This window comes from Panthera pardus, unplaced genomic scaffold (genome assembly GCF_024362965.1).
Source record: "Panthera pardus isolate Hobbes unplaced genomic scaffold, ASM2436296v1 HiC_scaffold_13, whole genome shotgun sequence".
Lineage (NCBI taxonomy): Eukaryota > Metazoa > Chordata > Mammalia > Carnivora > Felidae > Panthera > Panthera pardus.
The window spans coordinates 130650412-130667929 of NW_026526688.1; the positions used below are offsets into that span (position 1 = coordinate 130650412).

Below are 17518 nucleotides of genomic sequence, written 5' to 3' on the forward strand. Positions count from 1 at the left end.
AAAATATATCATGAATTCTAAATTCAAGCACTTGTCCTTCAAAATTTAATTAGCTTATAGTTAACTATTTTGTACAGAAGTCAACATATTAATTATCTTTTTTTTTTTTTTTTTTTTTTTTTTTTTTTTTTTGAGAGAGAGAGTACAATCCAGGGAGAGGGGCAGAGGGAGAGAGATGGAGAATTTTAGGCAGGCTCCACACTTAGAATGGAGCCTGACACAGGGCTCAATCCCAGGATCCTGGGATCATGATGTAAGCTGAAATCAAGAGTCAGATACTCAACCAACTGAGCCACCTAGGTGCCCCACCTTATTCGTTATCTTGAGGTATATTTGAAAATGTTAATTTTTTTATAATATGGAAAAACACATGAAGAGTAGAAATTACCTTGGAAAAGACCATTATTAAACTTTTTGCAGGTATTTTTCAGCAATTGTTAACACAGATACATTTTTTTACACTTAAGCCTTTACATTTTGTATCCTATTCTTTTTGAGTTATCATTATATGATAGGCATTAACTCAGTTATAAACATATGTTGAAGTTATTTTAATATTTATTTATTTATTTTGAGAGAGAGAGAGCAAGCAGGGAAGGGATAGAGAGAGAAGGAAAGAAAGAATCCCAAGCAGGCTCCATGCTGTCACTGTAGAGCCCAATGTGGGCTCCAACCTCCTAACTATGAGAGTGAGAACATGACCTGTGTCATAATCAAGAGTCGGAAACTCAACCGACTGGGCCAGCCAGGCACCCCCATATGTTGAATTTAAAATACAATGACTTATAAAGATAGGGAATGATGGAATACCATGAGTCTGTAAATTATGTTGATATATGTAAATGATTATATGTCAAGTGTTAATTGAAAATATTACAGAAAAACCATAAACACCAGGTATGGCTAGAAAAATTGTATCATATGGATGTAACTAATTTAATGATATATTGTATACAAGTTAGTTCCATGATCCTCAAAGCAAACTTTTGAGGTAGATATATTATTCTATATTTTATAATAAGAAAGCAAGTTTTAGAAAAATAAATGACATGTTATAAATAAATACATTGCCACACAGGACCTGAATCTTGGTTTCCTGATTCCAAAATCAGTGCTCCATAGTCATCATAACTGTCTCAATGCACAGTCACAAAAATTAGATATGGTTATAAAGTGGTATAAAACAGTTAAATATCCAGGCTCCTATTTTTTTCTTTTAAATCACTTATATCCTCAGCAATAATTTTACGAAGTGTATTTAGTACAGCAGCAAGTCTTATGTAGAATGTAATCTTTCTTAAGAGGAGTGGTTAAAGGGGCAATTATGAATAAAAGAAGTTTATGATGAGAGTTAAGTATATTTGGTAAGCACCGGGAAATGGTCACAAAAAAAAGTGGTTTTACGAGGAGGGCGTGCGCGTCCTCAGTGATGTTGCTGCTGATGTGTTGCAGCAGAATTCAGCTCCTCTTAGAAGGCAAGCAGCCATACCCTCTCTGTGGGGACAAGTCTGCCAATTGCTGTACAAACAAATCTTCAAAGATGAAATAAAACCCTCTTGGTGTCTATGGGAATATTGTTTAGACACAATCAAATATTTAGTGATTCAACTGGAACAGCTTATCAGCACCGGCCTAGGAGGAATCATGATTAACGTAGCTGAATATGGGGATGGCTAACAAGGAACTGATAGGGATGAGGACTCTGAATTTTGCCCTTCTATTGCATCAGTCAGAAAAAGATCTTGTGAATCATTGATGGTGACTTTCAGTGACAACTGCCCACTGGCCATATCACAGAAAATCCAAACTGGAAAGTAGCACCTTTAATTCCTGGTAAGTGCAGGAATGGATGGCAATATTTGGATCTTCAAGAAAGGAAACTCTCTGTGAGTATCAATCCTGGCCATCTGGAATATTCAGGTATGGCCAGACACTGAGATAGATTTGATGCATTGAACAGAAGCAGAAGGAAGAGAAAGGCGGGTGAACGTTACTACACAATCTCTGGGCATAGTGGTTGAGGACTGAGCCCTGAGTCCAAGAGACCAGGGGCGAGGCTTCATCACTAACTAGTTGCACGAACTTAAGCAGAACAGGTCGGTTCATCTCTCTGAGGGTTAGTTTACTTATCATCAACAATAACAACAATGACAGCTATTTCATAAGTATTGTTAAATGGGCTAATATATAGTATAATTTTTATAGCGCCTGTGATATACTGAGTGTTAATAAGTAGTATTCAATATTATATTATTATAATATTACTATTATTAGGCTTCAAAGGAAGTTATCAGTATGAAAATTAAGATTACATTTTTAAATGACATTTATACGGTTTTTTCATTCTACTAACTGAACTTACTATTCTGCAAATACTGACTATAATCTGAATAATATTATTGTGACATTCATAAGATGATAAATTATCTTCTGATGTTGGTTAGGTAGGGGAACACTCTGGCTACATGGTATTTATAATAGAATAACAAAGGTCAAAGGACACACAGCCATATTTAGCCAGTGTGCCAGTCTGTCCCACCCCTAGTATGAAGCAGGTTATGAAAAGGAGTAGTTAATTGCAATTGGTTTATTCTTATAGGAGAACTTAGCCTGAGTCCACTGGTTTTATCACCATGCGTAGACTTCACCTGCTCAGCCGTTCAGTGAATGCCATTGGTTTTATGGCCCATAGAAGCCGGCTTAATGAGCTTGCATATCTACGCATCCACTAAAAGGATCCTACGTGTTATGCTGCTGGTCCTACATAAAGTGAATATCTATCTACTCAGTTCACAAATTAGGCCAATATATCTTTATTGCCCTGACATTGTTATTGGCTATCTTTACTGAAATAAAATAAATAACTTTTAATTAATTATTAATTTTGGTAGATAAGCCTATAATTTTTTTTATTTCCAGTAAATAAAAGAACAGGAAGCAACTTTATCAAGGCATCATTGGAAAAAAGAGGATCAGAACTAAGTTAATTATTAGCCCATTAAGCCCAATACTGAGTCAGCTGCTATATAAATATCTAAATATAATTTTCCTAAGCTCCCAACATGCATTCTTTACACTATAAAAGTTTATAAGTTCTTAAGTTCTATTAAACATTTTACCTCAACTAATTTTGAAGCTATTCAAATTTTATACTTACTATATGGATCCAGGTATTTTTTGGTTTAAGAAAAAAAAATGACACGGTTTGCCTGCTGTGTGATCACATGTACTATAGAGCTTAACTGAAACCCATTTGCAGTGTTCACAGGAAGACTGAAGATGGAAATAAAATGCAAAAAAGAACAACTGATTATTTTTTTAAAAATAATTATTATAGGGGTGCCTGGGTGGCTCAGTCGGTTGGGCGTCTGACTTCGTCTCAGTTCATGATGTCATGGTCCGTGGGTTCGAGCCCCGCGTCGGGCTCTGTGCTGACAGCTCAGAGCCTGGAGCCTGCTTCAGATTCTGTGTCTCCCTCTCTCTCTGACCCTCCCCCGTTCATTCTCTGTCTCTGTCTCAAAAATAAATAAACATTAAAAAAATTTAAAATAATTATTATAAGAACATCTTGTAATGAAATACTACTACTTTTGCCTTAGAAACATGTAAGTCTGAATCGTTTATTCTATGATTGCACATGACCAGGTTAGTCTTCCTGGGTCAGACTAATTGGAAGGAAGTCATAAGTAAAATACAATAATTTAGGTAGTCAAGAAACAATTCGACTTTGTATTATTCTGTGATATTTAATATTATCAAAACATCCAGAGATTACATATGAAGTCATATGATATTAGAATAATGATCACTCATAATTAGAAAGCTATAAAATAAAAAAATTCATCCAACTGGGCGTATAATTTAACAGCAGACTCATGTGAGAGGCACACTGGCATTTCTTTTAGTGAGAATCAGTAGCTATTCTTTTCACTGTGGAAAGATTATTTAATATTATTTATGTGCCAAACATATTCATAAAACACTTCTCTCAGAGAGACTATTAAGTAGTTTATATGCACTGCATTGAATTCCGCCTTCCTCCCAAATTTATGCTTCCCTATGGGTGTTTACAACTTTTATTAATGATATTGCTACCCTCTCATTTCCCAAATTCAAAACCTCAGAATATTCTAGGTTTCTCCCTCCCCAAGTGCCACGCATCCAGGCTGTGATTAGCTCACCTTTTTCACAATAATGCATTATGCAAATATTTCTACCAGTGAGCTCAACAGAACACCTAATGCAATCCCATCACTTAAAAAGAAGAAACAGGGACCCAGACAGGTGAACTTGAGTAAGGTTACAGAGAAACTTACTGAGACCACTAGGACTCGAGTCATGATTTGTTGCTGCCTTGGATCATCAATTTGTCCACTCTTCTGCTGTCTATTAATTTTATTTTTGCAACATGTCTCACATCTGTCCCCTCTGTTTCAACCACCTCTTTCTTAGATCTGGCTCTTATTGTTCTAATACTGTCCTAACTGGTATCTCTAGTTTCATGCTTTGCAGACATGTTGTATACTACTGCTAACTTCATGCTTCTGAGATACAGTTCTTACCACATCCAACCGATTGCTCCAAATTTTCAAAGACCACTTTTTACAAAATCGAGTCTAAATGCCTTAGTGTTTGTGATCTGAATGTGTCTACCCAAAATTTATATGTTGACATTCTCAATCCCAAAGTTGATGATACTAGAAGGTGGAGATTTTGGGAGGTGGAGCTCTCATGAACAGGATTAGCATTCTTTTTTTTTTTTTTTTTTAATTTTTTAATGTTTATCTTTAGTTTTGAGACAGAGAGAGACAGAGCATGAGCGGGGGAGAGGCAGAGAGAGAGGGAGACACAGAATCAGAAGGAGGCTCCAGGCTCTGAGCTATCAGCACAGAGCCTGACGCGGGGCTCAAACCTGTCAGCTGTGAGATCATGACCTGAGCTGAAATCGGATGCTCAACCAACTGAACCACCCAGACGCCCCTAGCATTCTTTTAAAAGAGACTGCAGAGAGATCTCTCATAACTTTCACCATGTAAGAGCACAGCCAGAAATCCCCAGCTGTGAGCCAGGAAGAGGGCCCTCATCAGAATATGATCAGGCTGACACCCTGATCTTGGACTTTCCAGCCTCCGAAACATTTCTTGTTATTTGAGAAATACATTTCTTGTTATTTGAAAGCTACCCAGTCTGTGGTATTTTGTTATAGCAGCCTAAATGAACTAAGATGCTTAGCTTGGCATTCATGGCTTTCTGTGATCTACCCAACTGAATTCCTGCTCACTTATGCAGTCATTCAGTCAGACAGTCATTGAACAGATATTTACTGAGTTGCTATTGCATACCAGACATTTTGTCAGATGATGCCAAAATGAATAAGACTTAGTATGGTCACATTCATCCAGGAGCTCATTATCTAATAGGTTTCTTAATTACATATGCAAGTAAAAATGTCCTACAGGGGCAAATTTGATTGTATTAGAGAAGTCTTGTCAGAAAAGAAGTTAAGAGGGGACCTGGGTGGCTCAGTCAGTTAAGCGTCTGACTTCAGCTCAGGTCATGATCTCATGGTTCGTGAGTTCAAGCCCCATGTTGGGCTCCGTGCTGACAGCTCAGAACCTCAGTCCTCAGAAGCAGGACACTGCTTCAAATTCTATTTCTCCCTCTCTCTCTGCTCCTCCCATGCTAGTGCTCTGTCTCTCTCTCTCTCTCTCAAAAATAAACATTAAAAAAAATAAAAGAAAAAAAAGAAAAGTTAAGAAACATGTAGACAAATATTTGCATTATAAACACTTGTTTTGTTTTGATGCTTAATTTACATCGGATGGAATCTCATTCAAATGGTACATCAGTGACCTTTGAATTACTTAACTATTTACCCAAGTTCAAGAAAGAGCCTTTTATATTTTATGGACTTGATAAACCACACAGATCTACTAAGTACCCTTTAAATTGAAAGAGATTAAAACTTATTTTTTCAGCAATAGCTTACCAGGAACTAGAACGTTGTCTGTGTTTCTTTGGGTCCGGCCTATCAGGACAGTGGTAAGATTCCCTGTTGGTTTTTTAAGTGAATTGGGTTTCTTCGGCAATAGTTTTATTTGCTTCTGAGACTTGACAATATTTGCAAGACTACCAGACAATGTTTGATTCACATACCAAGTTAAATTGGATATGGCAATTCGAGTTTTGATTTCAATTACTGATTCCACAAAGTCCGTCAGACCTTTCTGAAGAAGCTGAATATCTGGCAGGGAACCTTCTATCCACTTAGGTATGGTAGCATTCAGTTCTGATATACTTGTAGAAGCATCATGACACATCATTAAAACTTCATGCAGAGTTTTGTTAAGTAGAGAGAAATTAATTGAAAGGTGAATGGATTTTGCTTCCAGTGCCTTAAATCTGGAACTTAGTACCTGCAGTTGAATACCTTGGTCTCTCTCATTTGTAGCCGTATTGCCTTTTTTTAGTGAAACATAATAAGGTATGAGTGTCTTGGTCACTTTAGACTCAATTCCTTGCAACCTAGTTTCAAAATTTTGGGAAATCTTTGTGGCTGAGAGTATTTTCTCCTCTAAATGACTCATATTTTGCCGGTATTTTGTCACTTGGGAAGTGGTTTCATTGAACATTTGATAAATCTTTTGAAAGTTGGACTGACTTAGTTTCTCATCTTTAGTACTATCTGCAAGGACCTTGGCAACTTGCAAAACAAAGCTGTATCTCTGACTGTCATTGACCAACATCTGAATAGAATCATTCAAACGTTGGAATTGAGGAATAAATGTCAAAATAGTTTCCATATTTTGGGTGCATTTGTGATGGACCTCAGGATCATACTTTATGGTACTTAAAGTCTCTTTTAGCATGTAGTTATCTTGAATGAAATCAATGGCATTGTTTATAATAGTCATTGTCTTATTTAGGCCATCTTCCATTTCCAGGGCATATTCATTGATACGTCTGTCTAAGGCATCACTACGGCTCTGCACTTCATTCCTAAGTAAGTTGTGTCTTTTTGAAAGTTCTTTGATAAGAATATTTAGGGTGTTGACAGCAATAATCAGATTTTCCACTTTTTTCCTTGTAGCTACTGCTTCTTTTGGTTGCTCATATGTCGTTGTCTCTCTAAATGGTGCTCCCCGCTCAAGCAAGGGTTGAAGGATCTCCATATCGTAAGTCAAATCATTTAGCTGCTCATTCATTTTATCCACCTTATTGTCCATGGGAAAGAGAACCTCAGCCAATGTTTGGTTTAAAACTTGTAAATTCTCTTCTGTGTCCTTAATTTGAAATTTAAAATCATTTCTGCACTTGGATAACATGTCTTCACATTCACTTCTGACAGATTCTTTCTCCATCTCCAAAGCCATGGTGAGATTGTTAATCTTGCTGTCGTGGATGTGCAAATCATCAAACATTTGCAGCATCATCAAACCCTGCTTCTTCATATTCTCATGTAGAGCAGACATGTACTCAGTGACATTATTGCTAAGTGATTCAGCAGCTGGAACACCCTTCTGATCTGATACTTGTTCAGTTGATAAAAGCTGCTCGTGTACTTCCCTCATTTTAGAAAGAGTCTTGTTGAGGGATTCATAATACAGAACACTCCTTGAGTGTTCCTGTTCTAAAGCACCTTCTAAGTGAATTTGCTTTGCTTCTAATTCTTTAATAGGCTTTTCACATGTAAAAGTCATTTCTTGTCTTATATTCACAATGTGATTCTTTAGTTCTAGTATATCAGTTAAACTGGGCCTATTTTCTTGCATTAAAACAGACTTTTGCTGGACTGCTATTGAAACCACGGATTCATTAACTTGCCGAATTATTTGTCTGGTGTTTTCAAGGTCCTCTGATAGGCTGGATACAGTCTTGAAGAGCTGTGCTACAGTCTCTTGCATTTCATTTTGAAAAACTTTAAATTGTTCTCTTACTATATTCTTTACCAGATCACTAATGCTTTTGGATTTTAGACCTAAAGAAAGAAATATTAAAAAAACAATAAATGATACATGATTTTAATTATATAAACTTTAGATATCTCTAAACAGATATAAAGTTTGGGACTAAACCCTAATACATGTAATAATAAAAGTACTTTGCTACATTTACTTATGAAATTTTAAAAGTTACTATAGTTCATAGGAGATCACTTTCTTAATTGGTAAAACTGAAGGAAGAAATCAACTGTGGTGTAGAACGCACCAGAACCATAAACAAAAGATATGAAGAAACTGCTACTGATTTCAATTAATAGGCCCTTGTACCTTACTATTCTAACTCCAGGCTTAGTCTGGTATGAAAATAAATGGCTTTGGGCTTTCTGCCTCAGTAAATAATACCTGGTGTTATCTCATGACTATGTTATTAGGTTTCTAGTAATTAGGTTTCAGAGCTTGTGTTTTGAGCTCATAAAAACTAATAAGCTGACTTCAGAGAAGAAATTTAATGACATTTCCAAATGAGGAACAATATCAAGTAACAGTCACAAGATTCAACGATAGCTTATAACAACAATATAATAATGAGGCGTTTGGGGATCACAAAACAAATCACATGAAAATAGGAATTCAAGATATCCCTCAATTGTCACAATATGACATTAATTCTTAACAAAAATAAGAGTGAACTTGCTACTACTGAAACACATATTAGTATATCCAGTATTAGAAAGCACGGACTGATCCTATATCAGAATTATGGACATCTCAAAGTGGTCTTAAAAAAAAAAGGAAAAGGAAAAGGGTCCTGAAGTACTCAGAACTCAGAACTATTCAGAATAGGAAATGAGTATTTAAAAATGTAAAAAACCAACAAACCAAACATGTTACATACAAAAACAGGGAAATGGGAAAAAATAAAACATATGCTTGTGGTTTACTTATGGTACGTAGCTACGAAGCACATATAAATGGAAGATATCTCCACTCAAATTCACAATGTAGCAATGGCTGTAATGTAAAATATCGGCAACATACTACAAAGCATTTTGAACAGGAAGTGTACATAATTGTAAAATGTTATGGCTATCATAAAGCGTATTTAAGAAGGGTAATTATAAAATAAAAATATATAGTCTCTACATGTCTCTATTTTGTCAGCATGTTTTAAAAAGTATTTGAGATGCATAAGAGACTTATATAAAAAGTATGTGAAAGATCAATTATAGCAAATAGAATGATGTGTTGCTTAAGCATCTTGATATTAATCTGGCAAAAAGATAAAGCTGTAAATGTTGTTTACATTAATGAACATCTCCCTGGAAATCCTATACCCTAAAGGTCAATATTGGTAACTGATCTTTAGGGAATAGTATTTCTGGGGGGGGGGGGAGGGAAGAAAAGAAAGTTATTTTACATTTCTAAACATAGCAGAAACTGAAATACATTTAAGAGTCCAAAAAATATAAGTCATTGAAAATCGGTTTGTATGTAATTGAAAAATAAGTATTTTTATTTTCTAAATTTTACTTAGCATTTAACCAGTTGCCTACATATACAAAAAATCTACGTTGAGGATATTCTCTATGCTACACAGAAAATAAAATGTGGAAAGTTAGATTTCTCACACTAAAAATAGAATATATTAGCTTCATTGAGTGTAAGGTACTACTCAATAGTAAAGTTTTTTTTAATTGTACTTCCCACAATATCACTTAGTCATTTCCTGTTAGTTAAAATTGCCTTAAGTTTTCATGATGGCTTGATGAAATACAATAAAATATTTAAGGTTAGGGATCAGACATTCTTGGAATTTATAACCTTATCATTTGGCTTTAAAATATTTTTCAAGATTGAAAAGGTAAAATAAAACTGAAGTGTAAGTGAATTGATTAATTGTGGGCAGTAAAAACAGCTGTTTAAATTCAATCAACAAAAACTATGTGATCTGAAAGTCAGGATAAGAAGAGTGAGAGGTAAAAACACTAAACAGGTAAAGTTTAGTTCAGAATCTTGATGGAGGTAACTAGGAAAAAAAAGTGAATGATGAAAATGAAAATTGGGAGGTGCTTTAGCTATTATGTCTTAAATCTTTAATGGAAAAATACATTGGATTAAGGGCAAAATCAGAGCAGTGTCTGAAAAGAAATCAAATAGACTAATAGCTTAAAAACAGATTATTGTTTCTAGAAAAGGAGCTTTAATATATCAAGAATTTGTTGCTAAAAATCATCTGTGTAAGAATCTGATTTTGTGAAAGTATGTCAAAGTGATTTATGTCAATATCTGAGTGGGAACATAGTTTTAACTCTATTTGATTCTGTTTCATTGACTCATGTGCTTCTACCTCTTAAAAGAGGACATTGCGTTTGGTGACTTAACAGATAGATATGATATCAGACACCTTGGTTGCTCCTCTGTGGTTTTGAATGTATGGCCCATTCATAACATTCAGGTACCTCTTAAGGAACTGGGGCATTTGATGTTGAACATGTTCTATGGCTACTAGTAGATACACAGTGTTTCTCACCTTGGATGTAGAGTAAGCAAGAGAAGAGGATGTGGTTTTGTTAGGCAAGTGCAGTTCCGTGGGGCGGGTTTAGTTTCTGTTGCCTAAATGACCATTCAATAACAACTAGCTCTCTGGTTTTCATAATCAATTGTGCTTAGTACACAACTAATGCCTCCTATTGAGGGGAGGTTTTTTTTTCCCTTTAATTATTATTATTTTTTATTTTTATTTTTATTTTTTTCAATATATGAAATTTATTGTCAAATTGGTTTCCATACAACACCCAGTGCTCATCCCAAAAGGTGCCCTCCTCACTACCCATCACCCACCCTCCCCTCCCTCCCACCCCCCATCAACCCTCAGTTTGTTCTCAGTTTTTAACAGTCTCTTATGCTTTGGCTCTCTCCCACTCTAACCTCTTTTTTTTTCCTTCCCCTCCCCCATGGGTTTCTGTTAAGTTTCTCAGGATCCACATAAGAGTGAAAACATATGGTATCTGTCTTTCTCTGTATGGCTTATTTCACTTAGCATCACACTCTCCAGTTCCATCCACGTTGCTACAAAGGGCCATATTTCGTTCTTTCTCATTGCCACGTAGTACTCCATTGTGTATATAAACCACAATTTCTTTATCCATTCATCAGGTGATGGACATTTAGGCTCTTTACATAAATTGGCTATTGTTGAGAGTGCTGCTATAAACATTGGGGTACAAGTGCCCCTATGCATCAGTACTCCTGTATCCCTTGGATACATTCCTAGCAGTGCTATTGCTGGGTCATAGTGTAGGTCTATTTTTAATTTTTTTGAGGAACCTCCACACTGTTTTCCAGAGTGGCTGCACCAATTTGCATTCCCACCAACAGTGCAAGAGGGTTCCCATTTCTCCGCATCCCCTCCAGCATCTATAGTCTCCTGATTTGTTCATTTTGGCCACTCTGACTGGCGTGAGGTGATATCTGAGTGTGGTTTTGATTTGTATTTCCCTGATGAGGAGCGACGCTGAGCATCTTTCATGTGCCTGTTGGCCATCCAGATGTCTTCTTTAGAGAAGTGTCTATTCATGCTTTCTGCCCATTTCTTCACTGGGTTATTTGTTTCTCGGGTGTGGAGTTTGGTGAGCTCTTTATAGATTTTGGATACTAGCCCTTTGTCTGATATGTCATTTGCAAATATCTTTTCCCATTCCGTTGGTTGCCTTTTAGTTTTGTTGGTTGTTTCCTTTGCTGTGCAGAAGCTTTTTATCTTCATAAGGTCCCAGTAGTTCATTTTTGCTTTGAATTCCCTTGCCTTTGGGGATGTGTCAAATAAGAAATTGCTACAACTGATGTCAGAGAGGTCTTTTCCTGATTTCTCCTCTATGGTTTTGATGATTTCCTGTCTCACATTCAGGTTCTTTATCTATTTTGAGTTTATTTTTGTGAATGGTGTGAGAGAGTGGTCTAGTTTCATTCTTCTGCATGTTGCTGTCCAGTTCTCCCAGCACCATTTGTTAAAGAGACTGTCTTTTTTCCATTGGATGTTCTTTCCTGCTTTGTCAAAGATGAGTTGACCATATGTTTGTGGGTCTAGTTCTGGGGTTTCTATTCTATTCCATTGGTCTATGTGTCTGTTTTTGTGCCAATACCATGCTGTCTTGATGATGACAGCTTTATAGTAGAGGCTAAAGTCTGGGATTGTGATGCCTCCTGCTTTGGTCTTCTTCAAAATTACTTTGGCTATTCGGGGCCTTTTGTGGTTCCATATGAATTTTAGGATTGCTTGTTCTAGTTTCGAGAAGAATGTTGGTGCAATTTTGATTGGGATTGCATTGACTGTGTAGATAGCTTTGGGTAGTATTGACATTTTGACAATATTTATTCTTCCAATCCATGAGCAGGGAATGTCTTTCCATTTCTTTATATCTTCTTCAATTACCTTCATAAGCTTTCTATAGTTTTCAGCATACATATCTTTTACATCTTTGGTTAGATTTATTCCCAGGTATTTTATGCTTCTTGGTGCAGTTGTGAATGGGATCAGTTTCTTTATTTGTCTTTCTGTTGCTTCATTGTTAGTGTATAAGAATGCAACTGATTTCTGTACATTGATTTTGTATCCTGCAACTTTGCTGAATTCATGTATCAGTTCTAGCAGTCTTTTGGTGGAGTCTATCGGGTTTTTCATGTATAGTATCATGTCATCTGCAAAAAGTGAAAGCTTGACTTCATCTTTGCCAATTTTGATGCCTTTGATTTCCTTTTGTTGTCTGATTGCTGATGCTAGAACTTCCAACACGATGTTAAACAACAGCAGTGAGAGTGGACATCCCTGTCGTGTTCCTGATCTCAGGGAAAAAGCTCTCAGTTTTTCCTCATTGAGGATGATGTTAGCTGTGGGCTTTTCATAAATGGCTTTTATGATGTTTAAGTATGTTCCTTCTATCCCGACTTTCTCAAGGGTTTTTATTAAGAAACGTTGCTGAATTTTGTCAAAGACCTTTTCTGCATTGATTGACAGGATCACATGGTTCTTATCTTTTCTTTTATTAATGTGATGTATCACGTTGATTGACTTGAGAACGTTGAACCAGCCCTGCATCCCAGGAATGAATCCCACTTGATCATGGTGAATAATTCTTTTTATATGCTGTTGAATTCGATTTGCTAGTATCTTATTGAGAATTTTTGCATCCATATTCATCAGGGATATTGGCCTGTAGTTCTCTTTTTTTAATGGGTCTCTGTCTGGTTTAGGAATCAAAGTAATACCGGCTTCATAGAATGAGTCTGGAAGTTTTCCTTCCCTTTCTATTTCTTGGAATAGCTTGAGAAGGATAGGTATTATCTCTGCTTTAAACATCTGTTAGAACTCCCCTGGGAAGCCATCTGGTCCTGGACTCTTATTTGTTGGGAGATTTTTGATAACTGATTCAATTTCTTCGCTGGTTATGGGTCTGTTCAAGCTTTCTATTTCCTCCTGATTGAGTTTTGGAAGCATGTGGGTGTTTAGGAATTTGTCTATTTCTTCCAGGTTGTCCAGTTTGTTGGCATATAATTTTTAATAGTATTCCGTGGTAATTGCTTGTATCTCTGAGGGATTGGTTGTAATAATTCCATTTTCATTCATGATTTTATCTATTTGGGTCATCTCCCTTTTCTTTTTGAGAAGCCTGGCTAGAGGTTTATCAATTTTGTTTATTTTTTCAAAAAACCAACTCTTGGTTTTGTTGATCTGCTCTACAGTTTTTTTAGATTCTATATTGTTTATTTCTGCTCTGATATTTATTATTTCTCTTCTTCTGCTGGGTTTAGGCTGTCTTTGCTGTTCTGCTTCTATTTCCTTTAGGTGTGCTGTTAGATTTTGTATTTGGGATTTTTCTTGTTTCTGGAGATAGGCCTGGATTGCAATGTATTTTCCTCTCAGGACTGCCTTCGCTGCATCCCAAAGCATTTGGATTGTTGTATTTTCATTTTCGTTTGTTTCCATATTTGAGGGGAGAATTTTGCTGTTTATGTTGTTATGAGTGTATGATTTTTTCCGTGTCATTGCCAGAAATTTTGTTAGTAGTTTCACAAAGAGCTGTTGACAGGCCTAATTGTTTAATTCTCTTTGGTTATGATAACCAAATTTTGTTAAACAAATTTCATTATGGTGGTTATAGTCAATTGTATACTGTTTCTATTTGTTTTCTTTCACATGCTATCACTTCAGGGAAAGTATATTCCTCTCTCATGCTTGCTATTGGTTTAAGTTTAGCCAACGAGGACATGCCAGAAATGTAGGGCGGGGTCTTTCTTTCAGGGGCTTTATAGCACTAATTGTTTATATAATTAAAAAAAAATCATGGTTGCTGCTATACTGGCAAATGTTACAGAAACCTCCACCTTATCTCTTTTGCCTGCAAACCACATGTGAAAAATAAAGAAAAACTAACATGTGATATGGGATTGGACAGTGAGGATGTTTTTATGTATAAAATAAAGTGAAAGGACCAGTAATCTTGAAGTTTGGAAACATACAATACACCCAGAGAAGTGAGACATTCCTAGTGATCAAATTACTTAAACCCCTTTGCCTAATTAATTCCTCCTGATCCATAGCTTATTTGTTGAGATAGTTTCTTTTTGTAGAAGCCTTCACTGGTGCCCTTAGACTCGATTTGTTGAAACTATCAAATGGTCCCATAGTGCCCTATGCATAAACTACCATAGCAATTATTCACTATCTATAGATTCCTGTGGTAGGCAGAATAATGCTGTTTCACTCAAAGTGTCCACACCTGAACTTATGAATATGTTACCTCACCTGGCAAAAGGGCCTTGGGAGATATGATTAAGGTTTAAGACCTTGAGATGAGAATATTCTGGATTACCCAGGTGTGTTCAGTGCAATCACTGAGCCCTTCAAAGGGGAAAAGGAAGGTAGAAGAGTGGGTTTGACACATGCCATGAGGACTCAACAGTCTTGCTGGCTTTTGAAGACAGAGGAAGAAAGCCATGAGCCAAGAAATGTAGTTGTGTCTAAAAGCTGGCAACAAGCTTCAGTTTACAGCTATCAAGAAAACAGGACCTCAGTCCTACAACTGCAAGAAAATGAATTTTGGCAACTGGAATTAACAGGATTTGGATTATCCTGTAAAGCTTCCAGAAAGGAACACAGCATGCTGTTTTAAGAGCACAAAACTTGGGCAAAACTAATTCACATTTATAAAGAAATTATTATTTCCATCATCTGAGATGTTTTAGGATATATTTTATTGATTATACTCCATAAACTAGATAATTTCTAGGATAATTATGTATTTTTGATTTATCTTCAATATCTTCATCAATATTATTGAGACAACCATATATCTAGTCCTTGATAATCATTTCTTAGCCTCATCTTTGTCTTGAACTGGAAACCATGATGGAAGTAAATTAAATACAGTTCATTTTACAAGTTAAGATGTAACCAGTACATAATGAAAATAAATTAGATAAAATATTCAGTAAAAGATTTGACTATACAGCAACAAAAAATTTAGATGTTTCAAATTATTTCAGAGATTGATTTACAAATATCTTATTCCAAAATCATAAGCCTTAGAGACTTTACACACCCAGTCTTAAGAAAAAATTCCAAAGCGATATGAGAAAAGATAAATGAGTCATTTACCTTTTGTCTTAACTCAATGAATAATGTATTTGACTTTACTTGTACCTTTTAGAAAAGATTGAAATTCTCTGCCTTTATCTTCATTGATTTTCCCTTCTAGGGAGGAGTATGTGTTTCTTACATCACTAACAGCCAAAGAAATATTGTCAATCTTCTTTTGCAGAAGGGTCAGTTTCATTGCCTGGTGGTTCATCTGCTCAGTCATCTTTTGTGTCACTGCTGCATGGAGAAGAAAGGAATATTGGAAGAATTTAGAAAATGAATATATATATATATATATATATACATAATATCATTCAAATATTGTGATAGGTTTAAAGTATTTCAAATAAATTATGTTCGTATTATATATTTGAAAACATAGACTACTATATGTGCACTTAGCAAATGGCAGCCTGAACTTTACACTAAGGGTAAAAATTTATAATATATAAATATAAAATACATATAAATGTATACATTTATAATATATTATATTTCTAAAATATTCTAACTTTGCTCAGAGTTTTCAGTCTTTTTTGTTTTGTTTTTAAACCTCAAAGAGTTATTGTTACATTCTTAAGAGGTGACAAAACTGAGGTACAGAAAACCAAAGTAACTTGCTAAAGGTTGCAGAGCTAATCCCTTATCTTCTGTTTATTTATTTATTAATTTTTATATTAGAGAGAGAGAGAGGTACGAGCCAGGGAGAGGGGCAGAGGGAGAGAGAGAATCTTAAACTCACGCTCATCATGGAGCCTGACTCTGGGCTCATTCCCACGACCCTGGGATCCCGACCTGAGCCGAAATCAAGAATTGGACGATTAACTGACTGAGCCACCCAGGTGCCCCTCATCTTCTGCTTCCAAATCCAGTGTTACAGAATTAAATATGTGTGGCTATATACACATATGTATGTAGTCATATCTATAGTCTAAGGATTTTATACTGTACTGAGCTTTTCTTTCATGAGTGCTAAAGATTCAGATTTACTTTGAATCATTTAACATAACTATGATAGTTTCCATACTTCTACACATGCACTTCACTAATTCAAGGAGGATTTTATAGTATTTTATGAAGATACTGAATTCCAATCCCCTTTAAAAAAGTACAGTTTCTATGATATATTCATCTTTATTCCTAAAAAGATCCCCTTAAGTCTCTTTATTCCTAAAGAGATCCCCTTAAGTCACATTTCTCAAGTTGAGTGCCCTAGTTTGTGTGACTAGATCTATGGAAAACACATAGAGGTTTTCAGCAGTAACCAACCTCCTATTTCTAAGAAATAAAGTTAGTCCTAAAAGAAATGGTAAGGGGAGCCTGGGTGGCTCAGTCAGTTGAGCGTCAGACTTTGGCTCAGGTCATGAACTCTTAGTTCGTGAGTTCAAACCCCGTGTCAGGCTCTGTGCTGCCAGTTCAGACCCTGGAGCCTGTTGTGGATTCTGTGTCTCCTTCTCTCTCTGTTCTTCCCCTGCTCGCACTCTGTCTCTCTCTCTCTCAAAAATAAGTAAAGATTAAAAAAAAAATTAAGAAATAAACAAAAATAAAAGAAATGGTAAAATACTTATGATTAGAAAGATGAGAAAATATGGGGCTTCCCAACATTGGATCAACATGAGGTTCTCAATTAGGCACAATGATTTTCCCGAGTCAGTGATCAATATCCTTGGTGATCCCTTGTCAATCAAAGGAAGGGAGGCTTCTTACTTCCTTCAAATGCTCACATCATTCCTTCCACATCAAGATACTTCCATGATTGCACTCTTTGGAGGACAAAAGTTTGACCTTACTTTGGAAGCCTGTGATTTCCTTACAACCTCGTATAACAGCATTTTTAATCGCCTTCTGTGTTTGCACACACAGCTTTGAAATTATATGTGGTCCCTTCAGGCTGGGAACCTACAGCTCATCCGTGGTTTCTCCCAACGTGGGGCACCAATAG

At 35.9% G+C, this 17518-nt stretch overlaps 1 protein-coding gene across 2 annotated transcripts in view; it reads right to left on the reverse strand.

The window, feature by feature from the left end:
• Positions 1-17518, reverse strand: part of MMRN1 (multimerin 1) — a 64258-nt gene that overhangs the window by 13840 nt on the left and 32900 nt on the right. For both annotated transcript variants that reach the window (XM_019464338.2, XM_019464344.2), the window contains 2 exons: positions 15640-15813; positions 5990-7978 (listed from right to left, as the gene is read on the reverse strand). In XM_019464338.2, coding sequence (XP_019319883.1) covers positions 5990-7978; positions 15640-15813 — 2163 coding nt within the window. The remainder of the gene's footprint in view (positions 1-5989; positions 7979-15639; positions 15814-17518) is intronic.